At 39.2% G+C, this 13056-nt stretch overlaps 1 protein-coding gene across 2 annotated transcripts in view; it reads right to left on the reverse strand.

Annotated features, from left to right (window-relative positions):
* Nucleotides 1–2698: 2698 nt before the first annotated feature.
* The window catches only part of SNTG1 (syntrophin gamma 1), a 578088-nt gene continuing 567730 nt past the window's right edge, over nucleotides 2699–13056 (reverse strand). Inside the window, exons 18-19 of one of the 2 annotated variants that reach the window (XM_043507881.1) lie at nucleotides 4158–4287; nucleotides 2699–3754 (exon numbers count right to left, since the gene is read on the reverse strand). In XM_043507881.1, coding sequence (XP_043363816.1) covers nucleotides 3741–3754; nucleotides 4158–4287 — 144 coding nt within the window. In that variant the 3' untranslated portion in view covers nucleotides 2699–3740. Of the gene's footprint in view, nucleotides 4288–13056 lie in introns of both variants that reach the window. The other variant, XM_038390970.2, reaches the window with a different exon arrangement.

Raw genomic sequence — 13056 nt, forward strand, 5'->3', positions numbered from 1 at the left:
ATTCTTTCAAAAATCTGGTCCTATATTTGTAAATAGATTTAGGAAAGTGAAACATATAATTTCTTCACTGGTGAAATACAGAACATTGTATCATCAGAATCTACAATACTTTTATAACAGAATTACATCTATATTATACTCATGAAACATACCAGCCTATGTTAACTCTGTGAAGTTCAGCTCAATCTAAAATTTTCCATCATGACTCAAATCAAGTATTTTAACCTACAATTAACAGTTGTATATCTTATAAGGTAGACAAGGTACATTTTGTGTAAAGAAATATTTTGATCAAACTAATTCCAAAGGTCAATGCCATAGATAGTACAACTCATATATTATTCCAAAAGTTTGTTTTTTGTTTGTTTTGGTAACAGAAAGGTTGGTATCAATTGTAACACAGCCTTTTCCCAGAAAATGACAGTTTCTTTAGTTGTATACAGTTTTTATAGTTGCTTGGATGCACAGAATTATAAACATTTTAATACATCCAATGGTTTGACTGTAATATTTCCTGTGTTAATACTACTATACATATATTTTGGAGTTGAATACATGTCCATGAAGTGATTAGTGATTAAAATGGGAGACTCATAAATGTATCCAGAAGAAGTAAATGGCCCTTAAATATTTTTATAACATATTTCACATTTCTCATGACTTTTATAGGCTGTGTAACATATACTTTAAAATTTGCCTCCCTTGGTCCCAATGTTGACTTTCCAATTATCAGTTTCCTCTCTCTAGGATGAACAACCTGGCAGGCATATCCATTGCTGAATAAATTGGGAAAAGATTTATTTCTGTGACTCTAGTATGCAATGGTGGGGTAATACATGTCAGTCCCAGGACACTAGAAAGACAAGGATATCTCTGTCATTGGACCAACTTCTTCCAGTAAAGGATATTACCCCACTCACCTTGTGTCATTAGTATGCAAGCATTCCTGTATTTGTATACCAGACAGAAATGCAGCCAGTGCTAATGTTGTGACATCTGCTTCACCTTTTTGAAATCAAAAATACTGATGAATCCCATAAGTCAGTTTAGATCTTCCAAACCAAGGAAAAATTCTGCTTTCCAATTTTCACTGCAGCATCTGTTAAATATTCTATGCTGGTTACATGTGCAAAACTCCCACTGGTGATAATGGCAGTTCTATATACAGATTATGTAACAAATCTCCAGTGTAGTTTGGAAGGGGGGATTTTGCCTCAAACATTTCACTGATCCTTTTCAGCACTATGTAGAATGTGTTTGATTTCAAATCACATTCTGTCATATGAAACTCTTCAAATCTTAGTGCTTTCACATGGAATGCTATCAGTTATGTTTCATATATGGTACTATATTCAGAGTTTTATATGAATTTAAAGAAAACTCGTAAATTGTGTTGGGCCAAATTCTGCTCTCAATTCCAGTAGTAGAATCCTGTGTGTAATGTGTACTGGTGTAAACTGAGGACAGACTTTAGCCCTATATATGTTGATGGATTTTTAGTTCTGGTACCACCAACAATCTATTTATCTAGGTATTTATTTACATCAGCACAGCAATATCTGAGAGCCATAATAATGATTTTTAAAAAGAGGGGCAGTAAAACTATTCTTAAAACAAAACTGGTCTCCTGTTTTTAAAGTTTTCATTGTTGCATTATAATTTTTTCACTTGATGCTTTCTTGACAGGAAAAGAAACCCAATTACTGTGCTTAACCCCTGAGATGTTGACAGTTTCAGATTCAAAACATCTGGAGTTCATGTTATCTAAGGGCCAAATCCTGGGTCCCACTGAAGTCCATGAGAATTGTTCATAGGTTTCAACAAGGACAGAATTTGTCCTTCAATGTATTGAGTATTCATACACATGCAATATTTATTAAAAATCCTTGTTTGCCAACAAGTAGCTGAGATACCTCAGTACGGTAGTTAGTATGAGAAATAATCATGCTAACTAGGTAAAATGTGCTGGCAATTTTTTTAATGGGACAATCGCTGTAACTGTACTTAATGTTCTGTGAGTCAGGCCCTACTTTGAGTCTCATGTGCAGACTTTCAAAAGGTGGGATCTCTCTTACGAGGGTAAAGCCAAGTGTTGGTGATAAAAATCACACACACACACACACAGAAGCAAGCAATCAGGTATGTCCCCAAATTCATTTTCAATTGTGCTCCTTCTGAAAAAAAGAGTTCCTCTAAATTTATGTATGAAGATAAAATAATTATACATTACCTGGAACACTGATGGATTTAACCTGTCTGGCACAAAAGGCAGAGCTTTAAAAAGTGTGTCCATAACCCTCACCTGATATGTACGTTTCTAGCTGACAGAACACATGGAGGAGTTAGACTGATCCTGCAATTTATGACACATAGATGAATCCCAGCATATGTGCAAGGGTCTGTCCATACATTTTAAATGGAAGGACTAGGACCTAAATGTAGAATTGTTACTTTATATTCATACTAAAGTATTCAAGTTTTTTGTTTTTAAATGGCTGAATCCTTTTAGAAACTTGAGAACTTTTCCTTTTCCTCCCCCTAACTGCCACCCCAACATAGTCCAGAAATAACAAGAAACAACAGAATAATGATTAGTATTTAAAACATTGTACATATGCTACAGCAGCAGCAGGCGCTATATATATATATATATATATATATATATATATATTGCAATAAAATGTGTGTGTGTTACTGTAGGTATATAAATATTTGATACTTTTGCGTTATGGGGTAATGTTTTTTTTTTAAAAAAAGATCCTCAATATACTAGGTTTCAGCTACATCACACTCTATTCCCAACATTTGATCATGTTCAGAGATATATCTGCTAGTTCAAAATTAAAGTCATTTGCAAAAATGGTATTCAAGTAATGTATCTTTGGATGCATGGAGAGTAGTTCCAAATTTACTCTTTGAGTTTTACATTCATCATGAAGTGAGGCTCTTCGAATAATATGTACAATATGTAGTCCTGGGTTACGTCATATTTTAAATATAGAAAGCTATTGTGTATTATGTCAATTATTCTAGCTTTGCAGTTTATTTAATTTGTTCCTATTTTAAACTAAATAAATACATAAATAAAAAGGAATAATGCCATTTAATTGATAAGAATTCAAGGTGTGGAATCATATTTCTAGTGTTACTGCTTGCGCCTGTTTTATTAAGAGCCTGAGTGGAACAGAGTTCTTGCCTCCTTGCTTGTGATATGAAATAAACATTACATACTGAAACAATCTGCTAGCTGTACGTCTGAAACAAAATTCAATACTTAGGTTTTGTGAACAAATACCGTAAGCTTAAAAGACCTCCTTCCCTTTAAAACAGGAGAATGAACAAAGCAACTGTTGTACCAGATCTGTCTCTAACTTGTACTTAATTTATAATTGAAATCATATTCATATCCCATCTATTTTGACTTGAAGAGGGTCCTGTGTCTGTAAAAGTTTCTCCATTATATTTGTCTTTATGTGCTAGACCAATATGGCTATAACTTTATCATTACTATTAGAACAGAATGACAACAACATAAACAACAATAGCAGGTTTCCATATAGGAAAACAGTATGAATTTACAAGAGTGTTTAAAGTGCTTTCTTCTTTGAGGAGATACTTACACAAATGCCCTTTCATCCTTATCTCCTTGTTGTCACAAACGATATGCCTCTTGCTTGCTGTTGTGTCATTTATACTATTATGATATTGCCCTACATTCATACTCAGAGCTTTGTATGTTGTCATATAAAAACATCTGAAAACAAGTAAATGACAATTCTAGTTGTGTATTATTACAGACAACTGAAAATTTTATTAAATACTTAAGTGCTTCACTGTGTCATTTTTCCCCTTTTGCCTCCAATGTTGCTTAAAGCACTATGTAAGTATAAATAAATCATACCAAAAGCATATCCATCCTATTCCAGGGTTTCAGCTAGGATTATTTACTGGAGTTGCAGAACAGAGATGAATGTATGATCCCTTGTGACCATTTTTCTGCTGAAACTGAGGCATGGCTTGCCTCTTGGATTGGTTTCCATGTTCGCAGTTCCTCAAAGGTCTAAATTTGATTAATATTTATACATTGTTATGTACTGTTGGTAAGTGGCAGTGCTGAAATGCAAGATGTCAAGTAGTATACTTTAATTTGCCAGTACCAGAAGTCGTGGCAACAGCAGATGTGGCAGCTTGACTGCCTACATACAATGGGTCCAAACAAGCCACTTTGGCAGCGAAGAATGAGTGGATGCAGTGAAGGACTGCAAACAGATTGGAAAATTCCAACTCCTGAAAGTGAAAGCAAAGAGATTAAACATAAGAAACAAAACAATACATCACAAAGGCACCCCCGTTACTGAGCTTATATAAGTGGTCTTAATTGTATGACAGAAGGTTACTAACATGGCTGGCTTTCTTTTTCATGGTGGGAAGTTGAACACTGAACTTGCTCCATGCATAAAAGAATTGTGCATTGTGGAAAATATGGTTGAATTTCTGAGTTGAATACATTCAAAATTCCCACTGAAATGTAAAAGTCCATCTATTTCAGTGTAAACTAAAGGAGAAAAAAAGAACACTTTGATGGCTTCTTCTTTTTTCCACATTGCCAAGCAATATATAGGGTCTATTCTGGACGGTATTTCTAGGGTGTCTAGAATATATTTTTTTAAGAATGCTGAGAATATTGTAGAGTCAACAAAAATTGCCAGATCCCCCCAAAGTGACCGTATCTGTCATATTTTTAAAACTGTAATTTTCTCCTGTCCCTCATGTTGAGGGATAGATAATTTATCTAGATAATTTTGCCTTGTGTAATTCAGTGAAACATTTACAACTTTGTGCCAAATGTTGAAACAGCCTGAAAGTAGAAACCCCGGCTGGGGGATTGTGCAGTGATGTAATAAATGGGTGGGTCTTCATTAATCTCTGTTAAAATCTGAGCAGATAAGTTCTGGCCTTGCTCAGAAGTGAATTTTTAATTGCTCCAGAGTTCTTTCTCAACTCCCCAAATCACTAATTCTCAATTAAAATGACTAAGTTTATGCCAAGTTTCACACATCTGCCATCTGTGCTTTATTTAAAAAAAAATCTGTTAAGAGTGATTTTTGTTTTTAAACATTGGGAGAAGTGAATTTTCACCACTCTGCCAGGGATTTTACTCCAATTTTCCAACAAAAAATTATTTTCAGATGGAAGCCAAGAATGGAAATTCAGAAACCTTTGAGCATGAGAAAACAGGGTGTTGTCATAGAAGCTACTTTGCAACATGAACCAACACTCACTATAATAAAGTAGTGTTCCATTTCCTTTTCTACCCCTCCTTCTGCAAGTAGAATTAAATTTTACCTAAAGCTTAAGAACAGAAACCAATACGACACTGGAACTCTGAAATATTTATTATATTGATATAGGTATTATGAATACAAAGCATATAGTTTTCCCTTGTTTTTTCTCAACAGATAAGATTTAATTTAATTTAATATGTAATTATTATTATAGTCTGAGAATAATAGTCTGAGAATTATTATATTCTAGTCTGAGAATTTTTCAAGTCAATTCAGTAATCTTACTAGCTGAATGTTCCTATAAGCTTCATAATTATCATTATTGGATGTTACATTTTCAGTGCATTAGCATAAATATTATCAGTTAGCACATATGTTTCGGTAACTGTAACACTGGAAAAATTCATTGTTCATGGGCCTCAAACAGGTACCTGTGAGGTTCATTAAGAACTTGTAAAGATTCTGCTGTTATTATTATTCATAAATATTACATTAAAAGAAAATTATTTAGGTTGCAAAGTAAAGCACTTAAAAGTTAGGAAATGCCAGATTTATGGTTATCTGTGTAACCTTAATTATATCCCCTTGTACATCCACCCTGTACACTAAATTAGGCAGGAATTCTGTGGAAAAATTAGTATGTGATCATGTAATAAAGAAATGTATCATAATGCATATGAGAGGTTTAACTAAAGATTCCAACCAACGGTCAGGAAGTCCCGGTTCTTTCTGTTTTCACATCATTTGCCAGTAAATCAGAGTTTCCAAACACCATGCAGCAAATGAGAGCAGTCAAACAACCTTGTTAAATTCTCTGATATATAATAACTTAAGAAAATGTGAAGACAACAATGCTTTAAAGCAGTGTCATATGAGTTGTGGAATGTCCCTCCCCGCAAAATAGTTAATGATAGTGTGGACAGACTCAATTCTTCTCCAGAAACTCAGCTTTTCTTTCATCTCTATACTTTAAAAACAAAATCTTGAATTGCTATGGTCGTGAAGAAAACCTTCTAAGTATTATCTGGGAGCAACAGATGCAAAGATGTCTACTTGAGTTTGCAAAGAGCCTGAAGCTATAGCTTTAAGGTATAAACTGCATCATTCATATCAATGGGTACTAACTCAGATCTAAAGAACAATAGTTTAAAAGATAAACATTGTTAACTGTTTCATTGCTCATCAAAGCATGTAAGAAAGGAGAGAAAGTATCATGTTATGATGATCTACAACAGCATTTTCCAAAGTGCTGAGCAGGAATGAATAGCCAGGATCAGGGTGCAAAAGACATATAAATTATGTTGATACCACAGAACTAAACAATTTGTGTCAAAGTTCTTGTATATTTGTAATAATAATAATTAACTGCAGTGAGACAGCCTTGGATTCAATCATCTGGTTAGAGGAAAGGGAGACAACTGATAACCTTGGTTTGTGCAACATTAAAAACTGATTCAGATTTATGTGCAGGCATTTTAAAAAGCATTAATTGAATTTAAGTGCTGCTGAGAATTGTACTACATTACATTGAATTTTGCTCATGGATGGATATCAGGAAGGATGTCATGGGGCACACAAAAAGCTTCCCTGAATTTATGTATCCCAAAATAAATAGAAAACCCAGGAGGATTTCTGTCAGCAGATCATCACCCAGGGATCAACAGAAGATGGTCCCTGATCACCACTCAGGGAGAAAATGATTTTTATCAGGGCCAATCTTACTTATAGTCTTTCCTGCCACCACCAACAACATGAATGTTACTTTTCACCTGCATAAACCTTGTCAATAAAAATTAGTTTGAACACACAAACTTTTTCATTATTTGGGAACTAGGGAAAACACTGATTTATTCTTGGTTTCGCCAGTTCTACTTCTAAATTGTACTATTTGCTTCTTTTCCAAACTGTTAACTCTAAGGGCATGTCTACACTTGCCATTTAAAGCAAAAAAAGTCCCTTTTTTGTGCAAAAACCATGGGAGCATCTACATTTGCCAATGACTTTTTGCAGTAAACTCAGAAGTTTCACCGCAGAAAGAAAACCAACTCCATGAAAGGTGTACAGCTCTTACTAGTGATGCTTTTGCGGTGATGTGCAAGTGAAGACACGTTCTTCCTGTTTACATAGGCTTTTAGCCTCTGGAGGCTATCCCATGGTGCCTAGTTGACCACTCTGGCCAGCAGCTCTGCTGCCAGGTAAACAGACATCCACCTATAAAGTGCTGTAAAGCCCTGGGAACTTTGAAACTCCCCTTCCTGTTTTCTTGACAAGTGCTCACTTATCTGGCCAGGTGACTATGCTTGCTCCAGGGAGCAAAAGATCCTCTGCTTGGAGCAATGCTGAGTTACTGGAGCCTATCAGTGTTTGGGGAGAGGAGGCTGGGCAGGAACCCAGGTCACACACACCCCTACCCCCTACCCATCAAACTGGAGAGAGCTGCACTGTGGGATAGCTGCCCTAGAGTGCTCCCCTCCTCGCTGAAAGTGCTGCTAATGCTAACTTACAGTGCAAAAACTCTGCAAGTGTAGACATACCCTAAGAATCAGTGACTAATTGCCAGGTAAATGCATTTGCAATTTACTTGAAAGAGCACTTGATACTTATATTGATCACATTGATCACTAACCCTGATGAGTATTGCCCTAAGAATGCCCAATAGGATATAATAATTACTGTTCCTTTAAATAAAATGTAACTAGATCTGAGTTACTGTATTGACTAATTTTCTTCTGTTACTAATTCACAGATCACAACATATGAAAGCTAATAGCAGTTACCTTGCATTACTGTGGAGAGAAAGGCAGAATTACTGGGCAGAATACAATAAAACACTAACACTTGCTTTCAAAAATACTAAATATATGGAAAGGCTAGGACTTGAGGCTTGTTCTTACTTAAAAAGATATTTTGTGGTAATCCAGGAAAAGCTTTTTAGATTATAAAAGGGATTGGTAAAAGTGACAGGTAATTTTTTCCCAATGGGGAAGTGTTCATCCAATAGTTAATGTGAACTAAAATGAGAAAACTACAGAACCTGGGCTGAACTGTTGAACAAGAATAATGTGAAAAAATCTGCAGGGAAGGCAACTAAAGCACAATTCAAGATTAGTACACACCTACTGGTACTCTGGTTTCTGGGGAAGGAGAGAATTGGGGAGTATAGTAAAGAACTGGAAGGTGATGTTGAAAGCAAGGAAAAACATTCAATTATAGTGGGGACCAGATGGATTTTTCTCGTTTCTTACACTTCTTTTCATGTAAGGCGCTGCTGTGATTTTAGAAATACACCTCAGAACAAGTTATGATACAAAGAATCCTGTATAATGCACTCAGAAGATATAAGTGGTTCTACAAAGTTGATAGTAATCTATTAAAACATTTCTATATTTAATACAAATCGAGTTAGAAAACACAACATATATGTAAATAGATAATCTAATTAGAAATGCTTTGTGAATAAAGTATGTACCGCTCAGTCACCAAAAGCATAAGAATGCTATTTTTTTTAAAAAAGATCCAAGTATCTTTAATAATGTACCATTTTGTGCTTTCAGAAGCAAGTCCCCTATACATAGCTTTGAGGTATAAACTGCACCATTCATATCAATGAGTACTATCTCAGATATAAAGAACAATAGTTTAGAAGGTAAACATTGTTAATGGCTTCACTGCTTATCAAAACAGGTAAGAAAGGAGAGAAAGTATCCTGTTATGACAATCTACCACATTTGTAGAGACACAAAGAGAAAATGAATGGATAAAGACCTAAAGGATTTTCAAAACAACACAAGTGACTTAGGAATCATAGAATCATAGAATCATAGAATATCAGGGTTGGAAGGGACCACAGAAGGTCATCTAGTCCAACCCCCTGCTCAAAGCAGGACCAAGTCCCAGTTAAATCATCCTAGCCAGGGCTTTGTCAAGCCTGACCTTAAAAACCTCTAAGGAAGGAGATTCTACCACCTCCCTAGGTAACGCATTCCAGTGTTTCACCACCCTCTTAGTGAAAAAGTTTTTCCTAATATCCAATCTAAACCTCCCCCATTGCAACTTGAGACCATTACTCCTCGTTCTGTCATCTGCTACCATTGAGAACAGTCTAGAGCCATCCTCTTTGAAACCCCCTTTCAGGTAGTTGAAAGCAGCTATCAAATCCCCCCTCATTCTTCTCTTCTGCAGACTAAACAATCCCAGCTCCCTCAGCCTCTCCTCATAAGTCATGTGCTCTAGACCCCTAATCATTTTTGTTGCCCTTCGCTGTACTCTTTCCAATTTATCCACATCCTTCTTGTAGTGTGGGGCCCAAAACTGGACACAGTACTCCAGATGAGGCCTCACCAGTGTCGAATAGAGGGGAACGATCACGTCCCTCGATCTGCTCGCTATGCCCCTACTTATACATCCCAAAATGCCATTGGCCTTCTTGGCAACAAGGGCACACTGCTGACTCATATCCAGCTTCTCGTCCACTGTCACCCCTAGGTCCTTTTCCGCAGAACTGCTGCCGAGCCATTCGGTCCCTAGTCTGTAGCGGTGCATTGGATTCTTCCATCCTAAGTGCAGGACCCTGCACTTATCCTTATTGAACCTCATTAGATTTCTTTTGGCCCAATCTTCCAATTTGTCTAGGTCCTTCTGTATCCTATCCCTCCCCTCCAGCGTATCTACCACTCCTCCCAGTTTAGTATCATCCGCAAATTTGCTGAGAGTGCAATCCACACCATCCTCCAGATCATTTATGAAGATATTGAACAAAACGGGCCCCAGGACCGACCCCTGGGGCACTCCACTTGACACCGGCTGCCAACTAGACATGGAGCCATTGATCACTACCCGTTGAGCCCGACAATCTAGCCAGCTTTCTACCCACCTTATAGTGCATTCATCCAGCCCATACTTCCTTAACTTGCTGACAAGAATGCTGTGGGAGACCGTGTCAAAAGCTTTGCTAAAGTCAAGAAACAATACATCCACTGCTTTCCCTTCATCCACAGAACCAGTAATCTCATCATAAAAGGCGATTAGATTAGTCAGGCATGACCTTCCCTTGGTGAATCCATGCTGACTGTTCCTGATCACTTTCCTCTCCTCTAAGTGCTTCAGGATTGATTCTTTGAGGACCTGCTCCATGATTTTTCCAGGGACTGAGGTGAGGCTGACCGGCCTGTAGTTCCCAGGATCCTCCTTCTTCCCTTTTTTAAAGATGGGCACTACATTAGCCTTTTTCCAGTCATCCGGGACTTCCCCCGTTCGCCACGAGTTTTCAAAGATAATGGCCAAGGGCTCTGCAATCACAGCCGCCAATTCCCTCAGCACTCTCGGATGCAATTCGTCCGGCCCCATGGACTTGTGCACGTCCAGCTTTTCTAAATAGTCCCTAACCACCTCTATCTCTACAGAGGGCTGGCCATCTCTTCCCCATTTTGTGATGCCCAGCACAGCAGTCTGGGAGCTGACCTTGTTAGTGAAAACAGAGGCAAAAAAAGCATTGAGTACATTAGCTTTTTCCACATCCTTTGTCACTAGCTTGCCTCCCTCATTCAGTAAGGGGCCCACACTTTCCTTGGCTTTCTTCTTGTTGCCAACATACCTGAAGAAACCCTTCTTGTTGCTCTTGACATCTCTTGCTAGCTGCAGCTCCAGGTGCGATTTGGCCCTCCTGATATCTTTCCTACATGCCCGAGCAATATTTTTATACTCTTCCCTGGTCATATGTCCAACCTTCCACTTCTTGTAAGCTTCTTTTTTATGTTTAAGATCCGCTAGGATTTCACCATTAAGCCAAGCTGGTCGCCTGCCATATTTACTATTCTTTCGACTCATCGGGATGGTTTGTCCCTGTAACCTCAACAGGGATTCCTTGAAATACAGCCAGCTCTCCTGGACTCCCTTCCCTTTCATGTTAGTCCCCCAGGGGATCCTGGCCATCTGTTCCCTGAGGGAGTCAAAGTCTGCTTTCCTGAAGTCCAGGGTCCGTATCCTGCTGCTTACCTTTCTTCCCTGCGTCAGGATCCTGAACTCAACCAACTCATGGTCACTGCCTCCCAGATTCCCATCCACTTTTGCTTCCCCCACTAATTCTACCCGGTTTGTGAGCAGCAGGTCAAGAAAAGCGCTCCCCCTAGTTGGCTCCCCTAGCACTTGCACCAGGAAATTGTCCCCTACGCTTTCCAAAAACTTCCTGGATTGTCTATGCACCGCTGTATTGCTCTCCCAGCAGATATCAGGAAAATTAAAGTCACCCATGAGAATCAGGGCATGCGATCTAGTAGCTTCCGTGAGTTGCCGGAAGAAAGCCTCATCCACCTCATCCCCCTGGTCCGGTGGTCTATAGCAGACTCCCACCATGACATCACTCTTGTTGCACACACTTCTAAACTTAATCCAGAGACACTCAGGTTTTTCCACAGTTTCGTACCGGAGCTCTGAGCAGTCATACTGCTCCCTTACATACAGTGCTACTCCCCCACCTTTTCTGCCCTGCCTGTCCTTCCTGAACAGTTTATAACCATCCATGACTGTACTCCAGTCATGTGAGTTATCCCACCAAGTCTCTGTTATTCCAATCACGTCATAATTCCTTGACATCACCAGGACCTCCAGTTCTCCCTGCTTGTTTCCAAGGCTTTGTGCATTTGTATATAAGCACTTGAGATAACCTGTTGATCGCCCCTCATTCCCAGTATGAGGCAGGAGCCCTCCCCTCACAGACATTCCTGCCTGTGCTTCCTCCCGGTATCCCGCTTTCCCACTTACCTCAGGGCTTTGGTCTCCTTCCCCCGGTGAACCTAGTTTAAAGCCCTCCTCACTAGGTTAGCCAGCCTGCTGGCAAAGATGTTCTTCCCTCTCTTCGTAAGATGGAGCCCGTCTCTGCCCAGCACTCCTCCTTCATGGAACACCATCCCATGGTCAAAGAATCCAAAGCCTTCTCTCCGACACCACCTGCGTAGCCATTCGTTGACCTCCACGATTCGATGGTCCCTACCCAGGCCTTTTCCTTCCACGGGGAGGATGGACGAGAACACCACTTGCGCCTCCAACTCCTTTATCCTTCTTCCCAGAGCCACGTAGTCCGCAGTGATCCGCTCAAGGTCATTCTTGGCAGTATCATTGGTGCCCACGTGGAGAAGCAGGAAGGGGTAGCGATCCGAGGGCTTGATGAGTCTCGGCAGTCTCTCCGTCACATCACGAATCTTAGCCCCTGGCAAGCAGCAGACTTCTCGGTTTTCCCGGTCAGGGCGGCAGATAGATGACTCAGTCCCCCGGAGGAGAGAGTCCCCGACCACCACCACCCGCCTTCTCCTCTTGGGAGTGGTGGTCATGGAACCCCCAACCTCAGGACATCGCATCTCATGCCTCCCAACCAGCGGAGTCTCCTTCTGCTTTCTCCCCCCAGACATATCATCTGGTCCACTCTCCGCATTGGTACCTGTGGAGAGAACATGAAAGCGGTTGATTTCTATGGGACTTGTGCCCATAAGTCAATTAAGGGCCAATGAAAACTTCACATATAAACCACTGAAGGAAAAAGAAAAACGTATATGATGAACATATCAACATGCAGCTAGCTACCTGGCAGTGATTTCCTAGTTAGGGTTGCATTCTAAAATGTGCTTAAAATGGGACAAAATTCTTGTGTTTCTTTAAAAGGAGGTTGCCACTTGGTGTGAAATGTCATACGGGATTAATTTTTATGTCCTATGTAGTGTTTGTTTGGTTTCTCTTAATAACATATTAATAAGAAGTCTTTGAATTTGGACTCTGGATG

Source organism: Dermochelys coriacea, chromosome 2 (assembly GCF_009764565.3).
Source record: "Dermochelys coriacea isolate rDerCor1 chromosome 2, rDerCor1.pri.v4, whole genome shotgun sequence".
Lineage (NCBI taxonomy): Eukaryota > Metazoa > Chordata > Testudines > Dermochelyidae > Dermochelys > Dermochelys coriacea.